General features: G+C 38.4%; 2 protein-coding genes across 2 annotated transcripts in view; both read right to left on the bottom strand.

The window, feature by feature from the left end:
• Positions 1 to 2,878: 2,878 nt before the first annotated feature.
• On the bottom strand, positions 2,879 to 22,479 carry LOC120413554 (sodium/potassium-transporting ATPase subunit beta-2-like). The gene is made up of 5 exons (XM_039574433.2): positions 21,979 to 22,479; positions 4,146 to 4,406; positions 3,906 to 4,087; positions 3,576 to 3,840; positions 2,879 to 3,433 (listed from the first exon to the last, which is right to left on the bottom strand). Exons 1-5 carry the CDS (start codon positions 22,112 to 22,114, stop codon positions 3,324 to 3,326), a joined length of 954 nt encoding a protein of 317 aa, XP_039430367.1. The 5' UTR covers positions 22,115 to 22,479; the 3' UTR covers positions 2,879 to 3,323.
• An 803-nt stretch (positions 22,480 to 23,282) lies between these two features.
• The window catches only part of LOC120413567 (sodium/potassium-transporting ATPase subunit beta-1-like), a 3,906-nt gene continuing 1,254 nt past the window's right edge, over positions 23,283 to 25,934 (bottom strand). The window contains exons 2-5 of the mRNA XM_052708300.1: positions 24,101 to 24,358; positions 23,861 to 24,042; positions 23,531 to 23,801; positions 23,283 to 23,466 (exon numbers count right to left, since the gene is read on the bottom strand). Of these exons, the coding sequence (XP_052564260.1) occupies positions 23,357 to 23,466; positions 23,531 to 23,801; positions 23,861 to 24,042; positions 24,101 to 24,358 (821 nt within the window). The 3' untranslated portion in view covers positions 23,283 to 23,356. The remainder of the gene's footprint in view (positions 23,467 to 23,530; positions 23,802 to 23,860; positions 24,043 to 24,100; positions 24,359 to 25,934) is intronic.

Here is a 25,934-nt window from a genome sequence, read left to right as displayed (position 1 = left end):
GCCTCAAAACTCGATTTTAAACCTGAGATATTCAATAGTAACTTTAAAAATCCGTGCTTTGTTGACACTTCGTCTGCTGTGTGATATCTTGTGACATGCTTTAAGCCAATTTTGGGAACTCGCTTCCGTTTCCCGGATATCGCAATACACACTTGTGACATAGGCCAATTTAGCATAAAAATGATCGTGCACATTTGTGACATGTCATACATGTTGTTAGAAAATGTGAAAAATTTGTGTTGTTTTTCACAAATTTATGTTGATTCACATTTTCTAAAGGCAATGCAATATTTAGTTTTTGAAAAAATACTGATTAAGTCGGTTAAACTTTTGATTATAGCCTATTTTTGTTTGTATGGGAATTCTGTGCACACTTGTGGCACGTAGTACAATTTTACTTTCGAAACACACTGACACGTGCTTTTTAGATTTTTGTTTACATAATTTACTGTATCTTTAAACTAGTTAACTAAATTAACTGAAACATGGAGCGTTTGTTGAGCGATAGTATGCGAACCGATTGCTTCAAAAAGTAGGCGCTATCATTCATTGTTTTGAAAATATTTAAGATCAAACTTAAAAAATCGATTTTCTCAAATAGTACTAAATGGTCGTTGTCACCAGACAGCACACAAAAGACGACTTGCCATATAAAACAATAACAATAGTTTAACCCCTGAAGACCTCTTCTTCATTCGTCAATACCGGCGCCTCCCCAATAAGCCTGCAGAACCACAAAGGTAGGAATGTTAGTCCAATACTCGAGTTTGCAGACTCATCATAGAGTTTGTCGCTCCATGACTGACGACACCGTATAAGACCGTTAATCTACAACATTTGAATGATATGTCGTCAATTGAGATAATTTGGGACTGTAGTATTAATAGGGACTTAGAAGCGAAAAATGTGTAAATCGAATGGATATCGTTATAATTTTGTTGATCTTTGTCTGTTTTAACAGAAACCAATAAAAAATATCAAAACATTGTACCAAAACTTGGCCAAAACAGCTGTTGTAATTCGCCCTATGTGTCCCGATTCACCCTAGATGACGGATTCTTTTTTATGTTAGTAGGATAGTAGGAGTAGGAGATGCCTCCCGAGCTATGAAGTTATGGGGACGACTTTATTTATATATACCCGTCGCCGAGCCATCCGAGCTACGATGCTATGGGGAAGGCTTTCAGGTCAACACACAAAAACACTCGCGCAAAATATTTCAATACTCGATAAAGGCATGTGATTTGCATCACGATTACCTGTTAGTGAGCCTTCCGATCCGATCAACGAAGGATCGGAAGGCTCACTAACAGGACTTATTAATAACTTTGAACATTTAAAATATTAAATAATTCACCATGCCTTCCGATCAACGATGATATAGGAAAGACTTCTTCGGATACATAACACTATTAGGATAGCAAATTTTTCTTCTCACATATATAATTTCGTTCGAATTTGTAATTGAACTCATTCAAAAAATGAATAAAATATTTAATACATAAAAGATGCAGCGGGTTATGTTCCAGACATAACCAGTATGACAAAGAACTTTAACTACGTTCTTTAGTCAATTAGTCTGAATATTTTACAATTTCGCAATTTTTTTTGATTTGGATAAAACGTTGTCCGTGCATTCTTTGGGTCAAAAGAAGTCATTTTGCAGTGTTAGTTTTTTCATGCAAGTCTCCGTACGATTTCGGGGGGAGCGATCGTGGCTGAATGGTTACGATGTTCGCTTTATAAGCGAATGGTCCTGGGTTTGATTCCCATCTGCTCCTAACGAGAAAGTTCTGGACTCAAAGAATTCGGAATTAATGAAAAACATTAAGTTCACTGTGGGTTTTGATCCCCTGTCCTTTGGATTGCCAAAAAAATGTTCAAAAATGCACTATCCAGATTTTTTCTTTGATTATTTTTAGGTTTATTGAGTTTAACAATAATTCTTCAAAGAAAACACCTATGAAAAAATATGACAACTTTGTGAAATTTTCTGATTTTTCTATGAAAATATTTAAAAAAATTATTATTTGGTCCTGGAAAGTAGTCCATTTAAAGCTTTTCAAAAATTAAGCAGAATTTCAAATTACTATTATTGAAAAAATCTGAAAATTTCGCAAAGATTTCAATACTGAACATTGAAAATCGGTTGAAACTTAATTAAGTGACACTTAGAGAAAGTCATTTACATCGATTCGAACTCTTTGTTAGGCTGTATCTCAGAAACTAATTGGCTGATTTTCAAAGTTTCAGAGAGATAATTAAAGGAAATTTGCTCAGCCTTCTAAAAAGTAGAATTAACTTTAAAACAGTACACTTTATCAAAAAAAAAAAAAAAAAATTGGAATACCTTTTTTAAAAAAATCATATCTTGATGCCTCTGTGCTCTCTAATGCTAACTACATAGGAATCTCAGCAAGCTTAGTACAAAAGAGCACAGATTTTGCACGAGCACGCACTTTGGCACAAATTATGTCATTTTTAGTCGCCTGAAAAAAGCGAATTTTTTAAAGTTTGGAATATGTTTTTTTTACGGTGCGTCTATTTTTCTGGTTTTTTCTCATCTAAAATTTTGAAGACTGGTTGAAGATATTAAAATTGATCAGAAATTCCATTCTCGAGACACATATTTTCAAATGAGGACACTTCTCATAGACGCCCTTGTTCCCATCGTTTCAAAGAGTATGAGGCGACGAGAAATTATTTAGCATGCTCTCCCTGCCCAGTGCTTAGGGATCATCCTAAAACTACATCTCAACCCCCCCCCCCCTAAAGTGTCCACGTTGTTTTTAAATGGTTCCTTAGAAGAGAAGCAGAAAACCCACAAATCTAAATTTGTGATATTCACTTCGTGAAGCAGTAAAACAAGGACAATATGTCTTCATATTTAATTCATTTTTGTATTTTACTTTCGTCACTACAGTACACTTCTAATCACAATGCAGTTAAGTAAATATGTTGATTTCACGATCATTGTTCAAAATAGTTTGCAACATCGCATTGTTTTCGCAGCAGGACATCTCTATCGTTATGTCCGGGACACAAACAAAAATCAATTGTAACCCTCTGTTGACTCTGGTTAAAATATCCCAGAAAGGTATATCTACAACAAATACTTCGAGGGGGAAAAAGAAACAAGCGAAATAAAATATACAACCTACAAGTACAAATTTTGGTCCCTTTTGCTGAAGGCGTGTGCCTCGCCTAGCGCGCGGTTGTCGTCGGTTCGATGTAATCGCGAGCGCGCAATAAAAACGACAAGTTTTCGATTAAAATTAGCTACACTTTCACCACCCCCGCTGTCCCATCGAAACTGGCTTAATCTACTCGATCAGCAGCACAAAGTGTATCGACCCTCGCCGATCGCGGTGTCCGCCACGGTACATGACATTCTTGGCCCAGGCGCGGCACTCGACGTTGATGGCGGTTTTGACTGCAAGTGGAAGTACAAAAATAGCGTGATGTACACACAAAGAAACGGTTCTTCTGCAATTGCAACACTTTTTTTTGTTGTTATTTGAGTGGTTGAGAACTACTCTGAATGTTTAGTTTTGTCGTGGGAAGTCGATTCTTACCGGGTGGACGCGCAAAGTGGACCGCCACCAGCGGGCTGAGGTAGCCCTGCTGGTTGGTGTACGGATAGTAGAAGGACGGGAATCCACGGCTGTTTGAGTACTCAACCGGTCCAATGTCGTCGGAGTCGGACAGTCCCTTGCAGGACACCCAGACCTGCTGGCGGTCCTTTGGCTTCAGCGACTTGATGTGATCCACCAGGTCGGTGGGCATGTCCTCGGGCAGGTCGTCGACATCGTCGTAGAACTCCGGAAGCCAGCCGTAGATCTAAGTGGAAGGGTTTGAAGTAGATTGGTATTTTTAAGATAAGCCACTTTGACCCTGTTGAGTACCTTGTTCAGCTTGACGAAGATACAGGGTGCCGACTTGTTGTAGCTGTAGCCCTGCTCGCTGGTACACGGCGTAAACTGCTTAACGTCCACTTCGCAGACTTGTCCTGGGTTGAGCTTGGTGTCGAAATCGCACGGAACCTGGTTTTTGCCACCTCCCGGGAGTAACTCGTGGTCCCTGTAGGCTATTCAAACAATTCAATCACAACGTACTACTCAAACTCAAACCCGCCAGCAACTTACGCGCCAGAAAATTGTCCAACCGGTTGACCCACTGCTTCACGTCCGACTTGTTGGCAGCGCGGTACTCGATGACGGTACCCGAAATGTCGGGATCGTCCGGCATCGGGCGGTACGCCAGGCCGGGACTGGTTCCGATCAGCGAGGCGTCCAGCTGCCACTTGGGAAACTGGTGGTTCATGGTCGCGAGCAGCGTTTGCATGCAGATGGTGAACAGGGCGGCCAGCACCACGTAGAAGGCCAGGTAGAACAGCATCAGCTGACCTGTGGAATAAATAGAGGGAGATAGACAATGTTAGTGAGTGCTTTCTGGGGGAATCTTGTTATCAATTAAAATTTATTGAAAAATTTAAGTATCCTTGTAGGATGTACATTTCTGAAAATATTTTTTTCTGATAGAAAATCTCAAAATCATTCATTTATCATTCATTTAAAAATCTGGCATAAAGGGGAACGGCATGTAATGTAGATCGTGATAACATATTATTGCGATGATAAGCTAGGGGAGTGTGGCGTGAAAGTTGATTGTTAGCAGGGGTGGATAAAGCTGTGTTAACCATATACCAGGGTATAGTAAGTTCGACGTTACAAAAACAGTTGGTGGTAATATGTCTCCTTGCGGAAGGAGGGGTGTGGATGAATTGGTATGGTTGGTACCGTTAAACACTCCTAAAGTGAGATCAAACGATCTAACCCACTTCAGCGCAAAGCACTGAGGTGTAACTTTACACATGGAGGACTGATCCGCTTTATATAGTAAAAGTGATGTTGGGTGATGCATTCCATGAATGGTGTGACGCATAACGAATAATGTGCTAATTCATAAATCAGGTGAAGGACCACTAGTGCGAAATTTACATAGTCGAGGAAATTGTGTGTTTCCTTTGTTTTTCATGAACTCCTATGAGCAATGTCAAGCACAAATCAAGTAATGTGGTTTAGGGTACTTGGTTTCTAGGACCGCTCCGATTGTCAAGGTAAACTTTGTGAGACATGTTAGCCAAGGCATATATAAGCCATTGTATTTTGTGTGTATAGGATGGTCAGGTACACTCGTGTAAGGACAGGTGAGGAAGGGCAGTAAGTGGGGTATAAAAGATAACCTCTAATGCCGCAAAGTTGGTTTTTCGTAACATATATTTGTATTTTCACGTGTTGCAGGAGGGCATTGTTGGCTGAGGTTGTGGATCTACGAAAAACTTTAGGTAAGATGCGTGTTGGTTTATGTTTTTAGTGGGTTCATTTGTAGTGTTTTGGATGTGGAATTATTTATTTGAGGTGTGTAGGTGTGTAGTTGGGGAGGATGGGGCGACTACTACCCAACTTATATACTAACATTTCGTCATATACAAATTTTTTCATGTTTAGTACATGTCAACTTTTGCAATTATTTGAATGTGTTTATATACATTGTCGATTGAGTATCGACCTAAATCATCATTTTATTAGTGAAAAAAAATGCGATAGAGGGCTTAGTCTAGTGACATACCAAATTCTGGTACTGCATGACGTCTGTGTGTATTGAAAATATAGGAAATGTTAGTAAAAAACACTGCCAAAGTTGACCCCTAAAAAAATGACATTTTAAAAACATTGGCAAAGTCACATAAAACAAGTTTAACTTCCAACCCTGAAATTTTCTAAAATTTGAAGAGTTCTTCTTTCCAATGCTTTTTAAAGATCAAAAATCGGTTGGAAAATTGTTTTTTGGCGATTTTTTAGATCGAAGCCCGTCTAAAGGCGGGGTTAGGTTGTAGAGGGTTAAATATTTTTGTATTTCGTAATTTAAATATTGCTATATCTAAAAGCCGTTGCATCGTATCAAAAGTGGTCAAAGACTAACTTGTAGGAAATTTGACGGGCTTTCCGGAAAAAATACACTGAAAGAAAAAAACACTTCACTTTTATGAGATTTTTTGATTTAAAAATTTTAAAGTCGAATTTGAAGGTGAGCCCACGATTTTTTTTCGTTCAAAATTTTTGTGAAAATAGCCTAAGATGTTACAAAAAGACTCACGAAAAATGCAGGATGGAGCAACTCACCTAAAAAAATACAAAAATCATTAACTGAAACTGTTTTTTTGAAAAGTGCTCAAAACATCAAAGTTTTCAAAATCTGAGTACGGGAATCGATTCTCCAGACAATTTTACATAAAAGTCTCTATATTGACCAATGTCCTTAGTCCAATTCTTGTGAAGTTACAGCGGTTTTAAAAATAAAAATGTGGAAAAAATAGGTTTTTTGATGGTTTTTGGCAATTTCTATATGACAGACTTGACAACATTTCAAATGGATGTATAGGCTTATAGATATAAACTGACTTAAAAAATCTATTCATCTACATTGAAACCGGATGTTGCTTTGGCAGGTGCTCAACAACTTTCCTAAGAGAGTATGGTGCTAACTTGCTCCTAAAAAAGATACAGCGTGTTCAAAACTGGTCTAAAACGTGAGGACGCTGTATCTGTTTTTAGGAGCAAGTTAGCACCTAACTGAAAGATAAAAAAGCATGTTCTTCATTATCAATTCAATTAAGAGCATTTTTGTAGTATCACAGGAAAAATATCTCATCTTGCCTTACATCAATTGGTATCAGCCTGACGATCGGAAACGAATCAAGGGAAACTGCACTTGTAATAAGGCCCTAATAGCCGTAACTAACATGTGCCTGTTAGGGCAGGGCGTAACGTGCGTCGTTTTTTTTTTTGTTGTTGTGTCGTCGGTGCAATTATTCAGCGCTCGCACGGCTATTTGCATCTTACGCGGCAGTTTTAAATTATAATCGTAACAATTTTCTGTTCGCGTTGGCGCGCGCTGCATAAATTGATTGGCGTGAAATCTGAGTGCATTTTTATAAGCGCTGTTGTTACTGCTGTTTTTTTTTTCTCTGGGGTGCAAAGGTAATTTGCCTGATAGTGCACATTTATCTTGTGCATCGCAGATTTGAATTGCAGCGCTAGTTTAAATTCACCTCCTGCGAGTGATTTATTGTGTGTTTCATAGAACAACGGACATTTGATCTAGAAATGTTGGTTGTTTGAGCCAATTTCTAGATTCAATTAAACAATTATTTTTTCTTCTGAATAAAACAGGTGACATTAGGAATTTAAGGAATTTTAATTTCACAGTTCTAGTGCTACTCCGACAAATAATTCTAATTTAAATTGACCTTCACCCTTCAAAAACACGCACCCAGGACCATGGAATCCAAATTTGAACCACTGCCGAATCTGGACAGCCCTTTGACTTTGACTGGCCAGTTTGAGAAGGGGGAACGTTTGCCAAGTTTTTCTTCTCCTCAGCGGATGCTCCAAATTCTGTTACAAACTACTATTTTTTCGGCACCTGGCTGAATGCTGCCGGATCGTGTGGCTGGTGCTTGGTAGTGGTGCTTAAAATAGCCAAAATCTCACCCCTCTAATCTTCCAGAGTGCGAGAAAAAATGAATAAATATAGAAGGGTTAGGAGGAAATTGGAGCAATTAATTATTTTTGGATGTTTACGTTTGGAGCAATTTATACCCTCGATTAACCATGCGGCGTCTACTAGTGCTCGGTAGTAAGTGTTTTATTTGCTGTTTTGGAAGCTGTTGAAAAGTTGTTTTAGTACATCAGATGATTTTTTGCGATCTTGACAAGTGTTTTAATATATTTTTTGAGACAATAAAATATTTAATTAATTTATGGAAAACAGGCAACTATAATTGCAGGCCAAGGATTGATGCCTACACCCAGAACTGGGCATCGGCATACGAGAGGATAAAGAGCAAATGGTACTTTGTGCGGACGGAGAGGATAAATCCCGAAATTAACGAGAGTATTTTACTCATGGGTTTATTTTCCAAAAAAAAAGTATCGGTACCGAAACTCGAACCCAAGACCTTCGGCTTATTAAACCGCGCCTTTGCCGTATGGGCCACCATGGTTTGGTAGCTAAGTGGCGGTAATTTCTCCATATAAGCCACTCAATAGGATGAACTGTTTCAATGAACGAATGAACACGCGAGAGGTCTTTACTCACGCAAAATAGTACTTTCCTCACGTTTCTTTTCGGGAGGACTATACCCTCGGTCTTTAACTTTGGGTGTAAGAGCATGCAATAGAGGAAAAAATCGTGACGTCAGAAATGAACTCAAATCACTCAAAGTTCATTTTGTGAGTGACTTTAACAGTCTGGCCTTGTTTGACAGCTATTTTGTCACCAGGTTTCTGTGGGAGAGAAAAGGAGGCGAATACTTTATGAAAATCATACCTGTCAAATTCCTAGCCTCAAAATTTTGTCGCAAGTTGCTTTTCTCTTCTATGGCACTGCGTGCGTACTCTTCAGTTGATGTCCAGGTAAGGAACAACCTGGAAGGAGCGCAACTAACTACATCCGTAGTTCTGTTAGATCATCAGAATTATCTTGATCTGAACAGTATAGCTCTGCTTATTTTTGCTTATTGTTGGCTGTGAAACAAGCAGCAGACAACAAACAGAACCACTATCTACAGTCGTTAAACTTGTCTTGAACAGTATAGCTCTGGTTCCTTGTAAGTGTCCTATTTTCTTACCTCCACGTTGGCTTGGTTTTCATGATGACCTAGCCTCGTAAACCTTTGACCACCGCGGGTCAGAGTCGAGACGGCTGAAAGAAAGGGGCGCGATAATGTGGGAAAGGGAAGTAATTTGTGATTGTAGACGGTATTGTTTTGATTCGCAGTATGTTGAGTCAACTGCTGTGGATGTATCTAAACATCGCACAACGGGGGTTCTCTTCTCTTCAATCTCAGCTACTACCTATCTCCTATTTTTATTTTGTTCTACTGGTTCTCATTTTTTCACTGATTCGTCTATTTAATTTCCATCATTTGATTTTGATTTTACTGACTTTTGATTCTCTTATCTCTCAAAGCTTTTCCACTCATTTTTACCAATTGATACTGCTGTAACAAACTTTGTTTTTTTTCCTTAAAAATATACTTTTCCTTAATGTACTACTAATCAATTATATTTATCATTTGCCTAATCTTTTTTGATATTATTGCGAATTTATTTATTTGAATAATTCTATATCTGTCCTATAAATTATCATCACTTAAATCTAAGCTTGTTTTTTATCTCTATTCATTAACTGTTGTCTAATTTTACATCTACTACAACCAGTTTATTTTTATTCTTTACAATACAGTCATCATTCTCTTACTATTGATTCTTGATTTTTTAATAAAATATATTATTTTGAACTGTCTATTGTTTTCAATCTTCACCCTTTTTTTAAACAAGTGATGTTTGAGCCTTTACTCAATTTATGGAATTGTTAAAGGATTAACACAAATATTACTATTGTACTTTTGGTAAACTTTTATAACATGCTTAGGACCAAAAATTGTAACAAAACACCGCGACAAAAGAAATAGCAACATATAAACACGACTCAACACTATGAAAGATTTCAGGAGAAAACAAAACACAGTAAAATAACAACTAGTTTTTGAATCCAAACTAAAAATAAAACAGTTTTTGCTTTAATGAAAGTACCACCCCCGGCCGAGTTAAAATGCGTAACCGGAAAAGAAGGTGTGCATGCCTGGCACGAACACTCAAAGCGTGTTCTAGCGTGTTGCTCGTACTGACTCAGAGCAAGGGTGAGATTTAGGTGTAAGGGCAGTGCGTGTTCGTCGGGAACCTAGTGCATAAGATCGGTCAAGGCCCGTTCTTACACTGAAAATTGTGAATTGCGAATTGCGAAGAGGCAACTATGATTGGATATCGGGCAGAATATTCAGAAATTGCTTAGTTTCCATTTTTTTTAAATAAAACGTTTTATGTTAAAATTTTCGATTAGAGCAATTCCTGCTCAAATTAGGAATTTTTCTGGTACTTTTGTACCCGACCATCTCCGATATCACTGAAACATTGTAGACATGTTATCCTAAGCCTATATAAGCCATTTGTGTGTTTATGGAGCCAATTGTACTCGAAAATGACATTTGAGCGGGGCGTTAGTAATTTGATTTTTTTTTGTATTTTGTAATTTAAAAATTACTGTAGCTCAAAGCCGATGCATCGTATCAAAAAGTGGTCACAGACAAACTTGTAGGAAATTGGACGAGCTTTGTTTAAAAAATACACTGAAAAAAAAAATAAACGCCACTGCTATGCGATTTTTTGATTTTGTAAGTTTAAAGTAAAATTTTAAGGTGATGTCTCGTTCGGTTCAAATTTTTGAGGAAATAGTCTAAGATGTCACAAAAAGACTCACAATAAATGCAAAAAAATCATTGGCTTTTATTAACATTCCAACGCCCAAGGCTCCAAAAAAATTGGAACGGCAACTTCAACTCGCTGGTTCTCGAGTATAACTCAACCAATCAAGATGATTCTTCTTTCTAGTGATTTGTTAGGATGTCTGTATAATTCTAGAACTTTGCAGAACTCAATTTGATCAAATCTTTAATTTTTGCGATCAAAAATATCGTTCCAACTTTTTTTTTCGCGAGTAAAAAAAAATTCGCCAAAAATTCTGCGGAGGCAGTCTTTTTAAAAAAGGTGGAACGATTTTTTCGGTCGCAGAAATTACAGATTTGTTCAAATCAAGTTCTGCAAAATTTTGGGATCATCTAGACATTCTTACAAATCCCTGGAAACAAGAATCGTCCCGAATGGTTGAGTTATGCCCGAGAACCAGCGAGTTGAAGTTGACGTTCCAACTTTTTTGGGAGGCTTGGGCGTCCGTGTTAGTTGGACATGCGTTGGGCGTTCCAGTGTTAAAAAAAGTGATCTAAACGTCAAAATGTTCAAAAACGATAGTGAGAATCGATTCCCCAGACAATTTAACATAAAAATCTCCATATTGACCATCGTCCTATGTCCAATCCTTGGTATGATACAGCGGTTTTAAAAATAAAAATGTTGAAAAAAATAGGTTTTTTTTTGTGGTTTTTGGCAATTTCTAAATAACAGAATTGATTTTTCAGTCTCATAAATATTTTTACCAGAAAGCTCGTCCAATTTCCAATTTGCCATGTTTGTAAAACATTCTTAAACTCTGAAAAATAACCCAGCAAAATTAGAAAAACAACGAAATTTAAAATGAATAAAAATGTTTTAAATTAAAAATTGACCCGTTTTGGGTCAATGTAGATTCGAAAAGTACATTAAATTTCCCTTAAAATGACATGTTCCAAAATTGTTCACAGTTGAGTAACGGAAAATGGCACAGTTTTAAAACTTTTTTAGTAGTTTGTTCAATGAAACATATGTTTTTTTTCGGAATTCTGAGTACAGTCATCCCTCATATTCGGAACTGTTTACAGATCGGCCAAAGTTCAAAAAAACGTAGAAAATCGATAATTTAACTTAAGGGGTTACATACATGTAGAAAATCATAAAATTTTAAATTACAGAATATCTGTGAAATCCATTCAAAGGATGATTATCAATCACTCCTGAAAGTTTCATGAAGATATTTTATGATTAAACTGAGTAAGACACGATTTAAGCTCAAAATTTTGCCATGCGCAAAGCGGGCTGTCAAACTTTGTTGGCGTTTTTCTCTAAACCCCGAGTTGATTTACGGGTGCCACGATATCTCGAGATGGGAAGGACCAAATTTGAGGTGAAGGCTCTCAAGATGTATCCCGTGTGCATGATGAAGCCCAAATTTTAAAATTTGCTTTTAAGAAAAAACAAAAATCAAAAACTTTTGGTTTTTTTTCATAAAAAGCACAAAAATATTTTTATCTTTTTTTAAAATAAAGTTTTTGAAAATCGGGCTTCGTCATGCACACGGAATTGGTTCAAAGAATCTTCACCAAAATTTTTGGCCAATTTGGCCAAGACAGTGTTGAGATATCGTGGCACCCGTTTTTTGAAATTGCTAACTTGAAATTGCGATATCTCAGCAATGGTGCAACCAAATGTCTTCAAATTTGATTTGTTAGTAGGTGAAAATGTATATTTTAATGCCCTGAAAAAAGAATTGAAAAAAGTTGAAGTGTGTGCTCATACTAACCTTCGACTTTTTTGCCGATATACATGTATGTAACCCCTTAATGATTCGCTTCTACCTTCATTTGCAAACTTTTCTTTTGTGATCTTTCGAATGCTGTATCGGACAACTGCAAATTTTAACTTTACTATCAAGTTTTTGAAGAAAGACTTTGACTTTGAAAACTTTTTACAAATTACAATTTTTACTTCACGCACTGAAACCAACGAAACTCAAGCTTAGTTATGTATTATGAATGGTCTGATAACTTTTTTTTTGTAAAAATATCAGTTAAATTCAGATGTTCAACAATTGTGGGAGGCAAAATAACATCCCACAATTGTGGAATAGGCAATTCGGAGGCAGTGTTTTGCTGCTCTGAATGAAATAGTCTTGAGATGCAGTTTTTTGTTTTAAAAGTACTACTTTTACTGGTGAAATAGCAAGAGAATGTCCAAATAAGTGTTCCAAATTTGAGGGTGTCCCGAATATGTGGGATGACTGTACGCCATCAAAATGGGCGTCCAATTTCACATAAAAGCCCCTTTGACACCAAATTTCTATCTCATCACCGTTTCAGGCTGCAAATTATTGAAAAACACCTCTTTTTTCGCATGGTCAAAAATGAAGGGGTCGTACCGCCCCTCCATCACGAGATACCAAAAAAAACGGACCTCGGATTCGTGATCAGGGACAAAAGTTACCCCTTAGGACAAAGTTTCACGCAAATCAAGGAGGGGTCGGGGCAACGCTGTGTGAGTTGGCGGAGAATTATCCAGATATCAAGGGTCAATGTTTTTCTTTGAAAACTTGATGAAAAACGTAAAAGTGTACAGCAGGTCTATACATTGCGTCCAGTATGCTTGCTGATTATGGAATGAAATAAAACTGTAGATTTTTTCTTATTCTGGATTATTGAGACACTGGATTACCAATTATATTGAATAATACAATTTAGTGTGCCGGTCATGTTATCAAAGCAACTGGCCGTAGTAAATTTCCCCAAGCTGGTTCTAACTAATCGCAACTGGACCGACCCCGGAGATGCACTGGGTGTATTTACCTTCAACCAGTAGTACCAAAAATTATAATCTTCTTCAACATGAACACATCATCGTTCGCTGATAACAGGCTTCGAAATTCCTGCCGTATCACGCTGCTGGTGATAGCAACAGCCGCAATAAAAACAACAATTCCTCCAGAAGCTACCTCATCCAAAACGACTTCGGTCTAAATTGAAACAAGACCCGACCGCAACGGGTGGGAAACTGTTACAAGGTCGGTCTTCGACAGCAGCTGGGCCGAATGCTTGGCGCGTCTGTCTGTTGATTCAAGATTACATTATTCGGTCTATAACCGAAAACGCAACTTGTTGGTTGTTTGTGGTTCACTCAAATTACGACGGTGCTGCTGACGCCGCCGCACCCTGGCAATTCTAGAACCCTGAGGTTGGAAGACTTCAGGGGTGCGCGGGGCAAGTGCTGGAAAATTTTCCTCTTCGTGCGGAAAAGCGGTTTTGATTGGCGAGCTCGTTGTCTGACTCCGCCGGGCCACACAAACACTCACCCGGGCACAAGTAAACAATATATTTGTTTCTATTTCTGAAACGATCGACAGACGCCGTTTCGCTATCATCGCGCGCCGGGACGTCCGAGGTACTGTCAGTTGGTGAGTGATTGATTCGGTTTAGAAGCCACTCAGGCCAGAACAATGCCTGGCGTCTCAATCTCTGGAAAACCATTGCAAATTTAGACGACGGCGGCCATCACCTCATTAGACAATTGAAGATCACTGATGTCTGTCCTTGGGAGGGACTGCTCGTTATCATCTTCGAGCTAATTGGTCTTATTTGTGACCTTTGATGAGTTAATTTCCCGACCGTTTTGCTTCGCAGCATGATTTCATAGTCGTTGTCGGCGCTTCGTTGCAGTGAGAGTTGTAGTGCAGAGTAGTGGTGCGAACTTGGCGCTTCCTGAACGTCCTGTTCCGTTGTACACGCTTTTTTATGGTCATACTGGTACCGTAGAGTGTAGCGTCATTTGTATTGGCCATCCATGTCGTCGCCGTTGTGCTAACTTGTCGTACGTGAATTTTTGGCCAAATTGTGTAAAGAATGCCATTTTGTGCAGCTCACAATGCCTCACCTTCACAGATCCCCAAAATTCGATTTCAATCCTGAGATATTTAACGAAATCCGAAAAAACTCCGTGCATTTTTGTCACTTTACATATGAAAGTAGTTTCAATCTTGTCGTGCTATCTTGTCACTCCCTGAAAATTGATGTAAGTGCGACAACTGGCCAAAGGGATTTCAGGTCAGAACGCGTTTGACGCACGTACAAGTTAGACTACCGTAAGCATTTGTAGTTATAACTCGGGACTCCAGCAACCAACTTCAACCAAACCAAATAATGGTCAGCCAAACAAAACGTGTTTGTTATTGTTTACATTGCGTGCTTTCGTTTTTGTTTATTCAAGGTCAAACATTAAAACGCGTTTTTCTCGGAACGTCAAAATGGCGGGTGCGACAAGATAGCACGACGACGTCGATGTGTCATTAATGAGTGCTAGGTCCATGCGAAATGTGGACACTAGAATGGTGGTGGAGGTTCTTTGTTTTATCCATAATTCTATACAAGAGAATTTCCTGTTGTTGGAGTTGGATAAATAAGAAGGGTTCTGAAGAAATCGAGCTTTGCAATGAGCTGCATACAATATCTGTGGACAAAATTTCATTTCCCTGGCATCCTCTCTTCAATGAACTTGCAACTTTTAAGACTCTGCCCCGGAGACGGAAGATGGACAAGTTGGCAGATCTTATCTCCGTCAAGATAGAGAGGGATGGCCTCTCCAGAGTGTGTGTTCCTCCAGCGCTGAGACGACGACGGCTTTTAATTATTGAAGATATACGACGGTTTATTTGCTCCGGGGCAATAAAATTATATGCTTTCTTTTTTTCCGAACAAGACGGGCTAAAAATTTATGGCCCCAAGACTCCGGTCGTCGATTGAGGGCGGATCTGTTGCCACGTGTGTGACGTTTGACTTGTCCCCTTATCAACAAGTGTGAGTGGAATATTTTTTCGCCAAATCAATCAAATTTCATGTTGTTTGACGTTGGGGAGATTTTCGTCACCGTTTATTTTTTATTTTTTCTCTCTCTGTCCTTATCGAAGGCTTTGTACTAATCTAGATAACGCACGGACACACTGCAGTATGCGGACCTCGTCCGAAACAAAATTTTTGGACCGCGTGGCGTGGCGTCTTGTCAATTGACTTCGGCGGAAGTTTCAATAAAAGTGAGTCACTCACTGTCGTGATATGATCCAAACGGTGGAATTTAGTGTGCGGCGCGCGGACAAAACGCCGCAAGTACTGCAGATTGTGACGAATTAAGACGGTTTTTTGTGCTTAATTACTAGCGTGTCGGTCAGGGTTGGAGACTGCATGATATCTCTGGCAGTTATGACATGTTAGGGATTGTCATAATTTTTGAATGAAAGATCAAATAATTTTGAAAACGTTCGACAGATTGAAGGTAAGGCAGTAACACTAAAATCTCATTAACTAATGAAAGTTTAGTTTTCCAATTCAATTTGCGTTTCATTAGAATTTAACAGTAGGACACTTTAAGGAGTTTTGGTGAAATAACCCTAAATCTTATTTAAGTTTTTCATGTCCATACCTTGACAATTTTGTATTGCATTGCTGCTTCTAATGCTAACATTAAAATTTAATGCGGAAGGCCATTCATATCACTACTGCTATCGATTTATATGTCACTCATTGTCCTAAAAACGCGTGTGACCAGTGCGTCGATCACAATTCAAGATAATGAATGCATGAATGAAATTTCAATAAATTTCATGTTGCATGGGAAAATAGAATTGAAGAAACAGCTGCTGTCAGACGCAGATGTTTTGGATTTAATAACATTTCGGGACACTTTTGCGGCCTAAACTGTGTAGTTCATTACTTTATTCACGGTTTCAATTCCAATGGGAATCTATTTAATAACTAATACTATTGACCACCCAGAAATTCCCAGAAAATAGGATTTTTTTTTTATTTTGGAATAAAACATTGATTTCTAAACCAAATGTTATCATGTTTCAAGCTCACTCCAATATCATAGCAACATGTTTTTTTTCAGATCGAACAACTGAGAAGATAGCACATAGTTTGATCGGTATTTATTGTTGGCTCATTAGCAATGCGACGTTCACCTGTAGCATCAAAACAAATAATAACTTTCGAATCATAACCAAGTAATCGATAGCTTGATTGGAAAAACCCTAACAAATATGATTCGAAAGAATAAAGATTTTTTAAAGTAAAAAATCGAAAAATATTCTCAAAGACAGAAAACCTGTTTTTTTTAGCTGCAATCAGTGATATGATAGATAAAATCTATCATTTCTCGATTCCTGCACCAAAGACAGTATAGCGACCATCACTACAGTTTGAGAGGCCCCTTCTTTTATCTCGTGATTGTGATTCCTTTGTGGACCATCATTCAGTGAGGTACTCCTGGATTTTAGCTCCTGAAAAGTGCTTAAAAAGTGCAAAAATGCCTCAGGGCAAGAAAAAGAGGCGGTCCTCACCAGCATGATCGGCAGATTTGAAGAAGCTAAAGAATGCCGAAGCGCTACCTGCAAAGCCAGGCAGTTTGAGCAAGGACGCTCAAAAATTGTCTGGAAACCAGTTCGCTACCCTCCCTGTGGACGTGAGCGAGAAGGAAGAATTTGAACGACGGGAAAAGTTGCCACCCATTTTTGTGAAAACATCGTCATCGGATTCGGTGCGAAAGTGGCTGACCGGGTTTATCAAATCTGGTGCTTTAAGAGCTTCCATTCGCTTGTGTGCTAATGGACTCAAAATTCTGCTACCTACCAGAAAGGATTACAACTACGTTCGGGATTTCCTGAACAACACAAAGATTGAATACTACAGCCATGACGATCCAGGTAAACGCCCCATGAAACAGGTCCTCCGAGGCCTGTACGACATGGATGTGAGTGTGCTGAAAGAAGAGCTCAAAACTCTGAAGTTGAACGTGATCGAAGTCTTCAAGATGACGAGACACAACAAGGACATCAAGTATCGTGATCAACTGTACCTGGTTCATCTCGAGAAAGGATCGACAACGCCGTCTGAGCTGAAGGCAGTTCGGGCAATTTTCAACATCATCGTGACTTGGGAACGTTATCGTCCAGTGCACCGTGACGTGACACAGTGTTCGAACTGTTTGCAGTTTGGGCATGGTGGAAGGAACTGTTTCATCAAGAGTCGTTGTGCAACCTGCGGAGGTGAGCACAAAACTCAAGCTTGCGAAACAATCAACGAGAACATCGAAGCGAAATGCTTCAATTGTGGCGGCTACCATTCGACCAAGAATCGTAGCTGCCCAAAACGTGCTGAGTTTGTAAAAATTCGGCAGCAAGCGACGACGAGGCACCAACCAAATCGTCGCAAAACACCACCAGCATACACGGACGTGGATTTTCCTGCTTTGGCGTCACCTGGAGCGGGATCTGTTCGAGTGGTTCCAAATCTGCAGCCATTGCCGTTGAATCAGCGGCAAAAAGTTGCAGAGAATACAACACCTCCAGGCTTCAGTCAGCAACCGAGGGAAAACCAACCAACATCAACGGGTGAAGGCAGTAGTGACCTGTTTTCACCACAAGAACTTCTGAACATTTTCATCGAGATGACAACAACTCTGCGTGGGTGCAAAACTCGCCAGGAACAAGTAAGAACTCTTGGAGCATTCATCTTAAAATACAGTTCGTAGTTTACTCGTTCTAGTGATTTTGAATATTTCAATGGATTTATTTTTTTTAGTTTTAGGTTAGGATTAGTTGTTGAAGTGATTTTTTTCTTTTTTACCCAAATGTATTCAATTCAATGCAATAATGTAAAACAATTTGAAACAAATAAATAAATGTGATCAGTTAATAATAAAACGAAAAATACAACAAAGATGAAGAGCATTAGGCCATACCACTTATCATGTAAAAGAAATGTAATTATTATAAGAATGTTCAATAAAGACATCTTTAATTTCAAAAAAAAAAAAAAAAAAAATTACAAATCTCGTGATTGTCAGCATGATCATTCTCTTTGTATCACTCCTTCACTCGCCGAAGATTTTTCTTCAGTGGCGGTATTTGTAGCACGCTCTGTTCAATATTAATGATTGTGCATGTTGGAATAAGAGAGACAATGATAATGTCACACGAGATAGATACTGATACCTTCATTTTCAATGTCGCCGGAACTAGTAAAATTTTGTATTTTTTCGTGATTGAATTCCAGGGGCAGTCTTGTTAATTTTGTTATGGTTTAAGTACAATTAATTCAGCTTTGCAAACATGCCTTAAGTTAGTCTTTGCTTCCTAATTAAATTTTATTGGCGTAGCCTTGGAGCACAGTGTGGAAATTTACGTTCTTAGATATTTTTAATTGTACCGGGAAGCAATCAAATTGTCTAAGAATAATGAATTTACCATTGTGGCAGTGTGGCACCCCGTACAGCGTGTCAAATTTCTTATTAATACTGAAGAGAGATTAATTTACAACAATTTGGTTGGCATTTAAATATAAAAAATAAAATCAAACATTTTTGGTGGCCAACCTTCCAAATTATTAAAAAATTTAAGAGTTTTTTTGGCTAAACTAAGAGAGATCTGTGCGATATAAATAGTGATTCAAATTTCTCTACTTTCTTCTAATCAAAATAGTTTTTTTACTCTGTTTAATATACTTTAATGATTTTTTTGGAAAAGAAAATGAAATTTAAATTTGCAACAGCCTTATGTGGTTCAGCAATTTTAATGATACTTAGACTATTGAAAGTAGGATCAGTAGCATCAGAGCCATTATCTACACAGAAAAATAAAATGTAAATTTGGAAGCTGTAATTTTGGAAGGTTGAATATTACCTCTTTTATGATGTAATTTTACCTCAATTTAGACTGAAAAAGTGACATTACACCAGAAAAGTGGTTAAATTACACATTTCCAGAGGTAAAACTACACCTTTTTTCTGACATAAAAGATGTACCCCTTCCCAGATGTAATATTACCATGATTTTTTTTCTGTGTATGTTTTCGTAAATCCACTTTTGTTACTGTTTTTTTTGGTTTCAATAAATTTTTGTACTTTTCCAAACAATCCTAATCCTAAAATTGCTTACAACTTGAAAAGGTGCATTTTATAAAAAAAAAATGTGTCAAGTCATTTTCGATAGCAAATTAAATTGTGTGTCTTAAAAAATTATATTTAAAATTTAGAGTGACCATTTTTTCAATATGTTCCAAAAATCAATGTTTTCCGAAACTCACAACTCGTTTATCATATTTTAACCATCCTTAACTCTTGCACAAAAGATGTAAAAAATTTGAGAACCGAAAATAACTTGTATTTGGTAATTCAACTTGAAAAAACGTGTTCCCATTTGTTTTCTCAATAGTCCGCGAAGTTGCTCAGAAATCTTTTCTACGATAAAGATTTAAATGCATTTTAATTAAATAATTTTATTTAAAAATATTTTGTATGATCCAGCCGCAAAATTGTATGGATAAACTATTGCTCAATAATTGCTTATTTTGACAGAGGGATTTAAATCTCTTTTTGAAAAAAAAAAAATGCTTGATTGTAGGCAATATCGCATTTTTTCAATAAATGGAAACAATTTTGATTAAGTAACACTACACCGTCAGCTGGGATGTATCGGGACTAAGGTTTTGGAGCACTTTAAAGCTTCAAATATGCACAACAGAAATAGTAGTAATCAAGCTGCGTGTCAAATGCCTGGGTGTAAAATAAATTTTGCATTTTTGTTTAATGAAATTAAATGTAACCTTACACCCTGAAATATGAAGCCCACCAGTATGGGAAACCTTCTAGAGTCTAGACCGAAATATCAAGCTCATATGTGCGTTTATCCATTCCATTATTCATCGGTCTGATGGCCGAGGGGGCTAAGGCGCCAGTCCTTACTGTTGGTGCTGGGTTTGAATCCCATCGGCTGCAGTTTAGTTTTTATGTTTACAAAAATTTACATGTAATGTAAAAGTAAATATTTCCCTGTTTCTGAGGGGAACACCCGTGAAGAGTATCGGGGCCGGCATTTACAAAGCGGATTCAGTGACAGATTATTAATAAACTTAAAGTTAACATAGGTTGTCTTTCTAAGGTGTCTTAATAAGGTCCAGTTTGTGACGATACACTACCTTCCCTTTACTAACACTCAAACGCTCGGGTAGTCATTTGACCCGTATTTTTTTCTTAGATATCCCATAACTTTTGATAGAATTGACCAATTTGGATGCTTTCGGTTGCAAAAGATCCAGATTTTTCTATATTTTGAACTGCCAGATGGGGGACAAATCTGGTCCATTTTTACCGGAGATATTCCGGATTCTGTTGGGGTACCTCGGCCCTCCTATATGGGTATTTGGCCAATATAATAAAAACTTTTCAACAGAAAAATTTCGGAAATGATGCAAAACTACAAGGTATCATCCTAATACATCATCCTGCAAAAATAATTGACATGGTTAAGTTCTACGGGGCAGCGGAGCCGGTTCCAGTTGGGCAACAATTGACATCAGCTCAGTGAACCGTTTCCCGATAGAACCTGTTCCGGTGCCCGAAGGTCTTCAGCATGTCATGTATCTATGCAGGATGATGTTTTAGGATGATTCCTTGAAGTTTTGCATCATTTCCGATTTTATTCTGTTGAAAAGTTTTTATTATATTGGCCAAATATCCATATTGGAGGGCTGAGGTACCCCAACAGAATCCGGAATATCTCCGGTAAAAATGACCACATTTGTCCTCCGTCTGACAGTTGAAAATATAGACAAATCTGGATCTTTTGCACCCGGAAGCATCCAAATTGGTCAATTCTATCAAAAGTTATGAGATTTTTAAGAAAAAAAATAGGGGTCAAATGACTACCCGAGCGTTTGAGTGCTAAGCAATCGAATCCAGAAGGGAAACGATCACCAATTTTGTTGGTCCGAGCCGGGATTTGAACCCAGATCTACCACTTACGAGACGGAAGCGTTACCACTGGGCTACGTGGCTCGGTCAAAAAAAAAATGCCTGCAATATTAAGTGTCTTTTTGACGAAGGTGATGTGCATGCTTTTGCATGCGATTTTACCATCGGATTCAAAATAATCAAAAGAATGTGCAAAAAGTTGGCTGGAATATTTTTATTCAATTTGCCCCATGTGTATCGGCTCAGTGGGCTCAGCATTTTAAATTTTATAAAAGAAACTTCTGGCTTTGTTGAAATAATCAAAAGCAATGTTTGATGTTAGATCAGTCATAGGAGTTTAAATTAATATAAAATGTATCGCACAACTACTTTCTTTTAAACCAACAAGAATAACAGTTATAGCTCAAACAGTAAAATCCCAGACCAATTTCATTCCCATTAATTGAGATTAACTTAATTTGGCGAGCAGTAAAATTATGGAAGAGTGGTAAATTTCCCCAACACAAGGCGGTGAAATATTTCCCCCCACGTAGTGTAAACAAAGTCAAATATTTACGGAATGTTGCTGCATTCAGCCATAAACTATCTCTGTTCTTTCGCCAAAACAACCTCACCACCGCGTTTTGTTGAGTGCATTTTGCAAAAGTATCGTTGCGTTTCGAAAGTCATCATCTCAGATGGTGAGCAACTGATTTCTGAACTAAGTGATGTTTGTAGTACAAACATCAGCCAGCAAGCCAGCGAATAACCCCGCGAGATAGTGCTCTTATCACTGTTCAAATGACACACTTTCATTCAGTCTTCCAGCTTGTGCTGCGTTACTTGTTAGAACAGTCCCGAATCGAGTACTTACCCCAGTTTTTCGTCGATCGGCCACAGATGTAGCCGGTGTCCTTATCGAACACAAACTGGCCGAAGGTCTTCTTCTCCGGTTTGCTCGGGAACTCGTAGGTCGTCATGACCCGGCTCATCTTCTTTTCCTTGCTCATTTTGGTGAGATTTCCTCTGAAGCTGCACGCAACTTAATTCGAACCACACCGTACACTATAATTGCACTTTGAGGTTAACTTAAATTAAATAAATACTCGTCGCCGCCGTCGTCACTCTCTCTATCTCTGTGTAGTGAACCCCAAACACTATCACCCGATCGGTTAGTTCTAAGTGGAGATTATTCACTTCGGGAAGTTCAGCACTTGACCGTGTTATCTGCCTCGACAGACTTTCCCGGACTGGCTCGCACTTTGTTTGTTTTTCCAACGAGTCCTTCGATTGAAGTCCTGCTCCGAGAGTTCCGAGAGTCGTTACCGTCCGCGCGCGAAGACCACCGAGAACTGAATCGCACTGGTTAGCTCGCCGTAGGACGAACCGACGAGCTCAACAGTTGAACTCTGCGCTGTTGAACCGGCAGTGAGTGCCGGGCCGTTTACTTACTGCCTGCCCGCCTGTTGCTGCTGCTTTTGCTGAGTAACCGCGGTGACGACGATACGGTCGTCTCGCTTCTTCCACAGCAGGCAGAATCGGTACAGTGCTGAGAGTGTACTCGCACACCCACTAAGTACACCCGAGATGAACCGGTACGGGCTAGTATCGGGAGATATCGGCGTCGGCAAGGTTGCTTTTGGTAGGGGAATGAAGAAGGATTGGTACTGCTGAGAAGGTTGAAGAGAACATTCGTGTGTGATAAACAGTTTATCAAACAATGCTTTTGGTGTTCGATGTATCAATTTGGGGTATATTTGTTCCAAGAAGGTTTGTTGTAAAAAAGGGTTTCAAAGTCACCCTTCTATATAGAAGATAACTAATGCTGTCAGAAGTTAGTATAAACAGATTCAGATCTTTTGTACAACCTCAAACGCTCATGATAGCACTAGAGCGCCATTATTTTTTACTTCAATTGGAGTCTTTTAAAAACCATGAATTTTAGAGACTTTATTCTTTTTGCACAGTTCTAATTCAAGTTTTTGTTCTCCCAACTGAATTTTTTTTAAAAAGGGCTCTTTCTGAAAATTTTAAATTTTGGACAACAAATCGGAAAACAAAAAACAAAAAACAAAAAACAAAAAAAAAAAACAAAAAACATAGCCAAAAACAAAGTAGATTTACCCAAGATGACAGTATCAAAACATATGCTTGTCATCCGTAATCTAAGCAGCTACATATTGAACCTTATTTGTATTTCTGAAACTTTTAAATTTGTTAACGAACATTCTATTTAATTGTATCTCTTAACATTAGTCCACCAGTATGGAAAACGTGGTAGAACCCTGTCGGTCGCGATCTCTTCCTACGTAGTTGATGTTCTTGGCCCAAGCACGGCACTCGATGTCGATTATTCGCTGAGCTGTTGAGTACAGAAGAGTGTGAACTTACTTCACCTTTTTTGATAAATTGATAGGTTAACCAACCTGTTGGTCGCTCAAACTGCACAGCCACCAGCGGGCTTAGGTAGCTCGGCTGGTTCGTGTAGGGAAAGTAGTGCGACGGCAGGCCACGGTTCGGGAAGTAGCTGACGGGACCCAGCGCTTCGTTGTCCGAGGGGGAAATGCCGTTGCAGGTCATCCAGACCTGTTTGCGGTGTCCCTCCGGCAGGGACTTGATGTGCTCGACCAGATCGGCGGGCATTTCCGCTGGCAGTGCGTTGACATCGTCGTAGTACTCCGGGACCCAGCCGTAGATCTTGAAGGCAGAATAATTGTTTTATTTTGAGAGAAAGTCTTATTTTTCTCTGTAGTTACCTTGTTCAACTTGATGAAGACGCACGGCGATGAACTTTTGTAGCCAAAACCATTTTCGACGGAACATCCCTCCAGTCGGGTCAGATCAAACGTGCATACATTTCTATTTTTGGCACGCTGGTTGAAGTCGCAGTTGACGTGATTTTTACCTCCTCCCGGCAGCAAAGAGTGGTTGTTGTACGCTGTAAATTTTCAAAATTTAATTTGACAATCACTAAAAAAATATCTTAAGGCACTCACGTTCCAGGAAATCGTTGATCCGGTTGATCCAGTAGTTTGTCTGAGTTTCGTTGTTGGCCTCAAAGTGGATGAAACCACTCTTTTCGACCTGCTCGGCAAACGGTCGGAAGCCTAGGCCGGGATTGGTACCGATGATAGAGTCCGACAGTTGATATCTCGGGTACTGATCGTTCAGGACTGCCAGCAATCCCTGCATGCAGATGGCAAATCCAATTGCCAGACCAATGTAGAACACCAAATAGAACAGGCCGAGTTGTCCTAGGGGATAAAATGAATCATCAGGAAACGATAGAACACATTCAACCTATAATCAATTTGGTGTTTTAAAAGTCTATCAAAAAAGGTGAACAGTTGCGTATTTCAGCTAAGTTGCTGGATTCGAACTGTTGACCTTTGGATTGTGAGTTCAACTGCCTACCAGCGACTCCACTGGGTCAGTACTCAGGTAGACGACTCCTACACCTGATCTGAACTTACGACCTTACCTTTTGGTTATACCTAAATTTACTTCCTCGCCCGATGGAAGGCAAATCTCGTCTCGAAAAATGCCACCGGGACCTTCTGGTATCGAACCCAGGCCGTCAAACTATTATTTCTTGTGAGTCAAACTTATCATCTTTTACTGCTAAAATCAGTTAAAATGGAGCGAAGTTATGATTTTTTTAAAAGTGTTTTGTGAAAATCGACGGAAATGCCAATTTTTTGGATTACCCTAACACGGCTTAGGTCACCATAATGGCCAAACAAAAAAATAGAGGTATTATTTTATCGGCCAAGGAACCTCCAGTTAAATTTTGAGCCAAATCAAAGCACTTTTTTTCTTTAACTTTCATATATGTAAAATTGCTGCATGCGAAAAAAAAACATTTTTTTGTCTCCCCCTTTCCTTTAAAGTTAGCCCGTAACAGGGGCAAAAAAATATTTTTTTTCAAAAAACTTCCAAATTTTAATGGGAATTCAATTACAAACAGCTGAAAAAGCATTTTTGAGTTGATAAAAAAATCTTTTGAATTTATGAAATTTTCTATGTTTTTTTCGCCTAAATTTTGTTTTCGTCAAATCTTTCATTATTTGAAAATTAATGATTGCAAAACAACTGAACTAGTGTAAAATGCATTTTAAAACACTTTTTTGCAATTCCGTCGTGAAACTACTTACTTTTCCTGTCATTCTTGAACGGCGAAATAGCCTACTTTTCTGTACCAAAAATAACAGAATCGAATAGCAACACTTTTCAAAATAAATGCTGAAAAGTTCTACTTTTCAGCACTCAAATGGGTGCTGAAAAGTTGAACTTTTCAGCACTTGTTTCGAAAAGTAACACTTTTCAACATTTTTTTGATTTAAACGATTTATTGACAAAATACATGAAAATTTGTCATAAAATTTCACTCAGTGTGTTTTTTTTGGAATTGCAAAAAAAGTTGTATGGAACTCGTTGCAAAACTTGATTTTTTCAGCACTCTTCGTATTTATCCAACTCGGTGAACCTCGTTGGATAAATGTACGACTCGTGCTGAAAAAATCCTCTTTTTGCAACTTGTTGCATAAACTACTATTCTGGCTTTGGCTTTTTATTTCAATATTTATATTTTTTTGGCTTCCCCCTCAACCCCGGCAAGAGCCGAGGGTCAAAAACTTTGAAAAATGTTTGCATCGGTCATACAATTTTTTTTTGCAATAACAAAAACGCTTTTTGAATGCAATTTTATGTCAACCATCTACCATCCCATTTCAGTACTGAATAGTAAAACTTTTCAGCACTGGTATTGAAAGGTATTAATTTTCCATTCTGTTACTTTTGGTAGAAAAAAGGAGGTCGTATCAGCGCTCT

This window comes from Culex pipiens, chromosome 2 (assembly GCF_016801865.2).
Source record: "Culex pipiens pallens isolate TS chromosome 2, TS_CPP_V2, whole genome shotgun sequence".
NCBI lineage: Eukaryota > Metazoa > Arthropoda > Insecta > Diptera > Culicidae > Culex > Culex pipiens.
The sequence above is the reverse complement of the archived record's forward strand: the minus strand, read 5'-3'. Positions and strand labels throughout refer to the sequence as shown.

What these genes read in the sequence shown, in the direction of transcription:
- LOC120413554 (XM_039574433.2), bottom strand. Translation starts at nt 22,114, where the DNA reads ATGAGCAAGGAAAAGAAGATGAGCCGGGTCATGACGACCTACGAGTTC. An exon ending in CCGATCGACGAAAAACTGGG is followed by an intron (nt 4,407 to 21,978) that starts GTAAGTACTCGA and finishes TTTATTCCACAG; the next exon opens with GTCAGCTGATGCTGTTCTAC. An exon ending in TCTTCGTCAAGCTGAACAAG is followed by an intron (nt 3,841 to 3,905) that starts GTACTCAACAGG and finishes CCTTCCACTTAG; the next exon opens with ATCTACGGCTGGCTTCCGGA.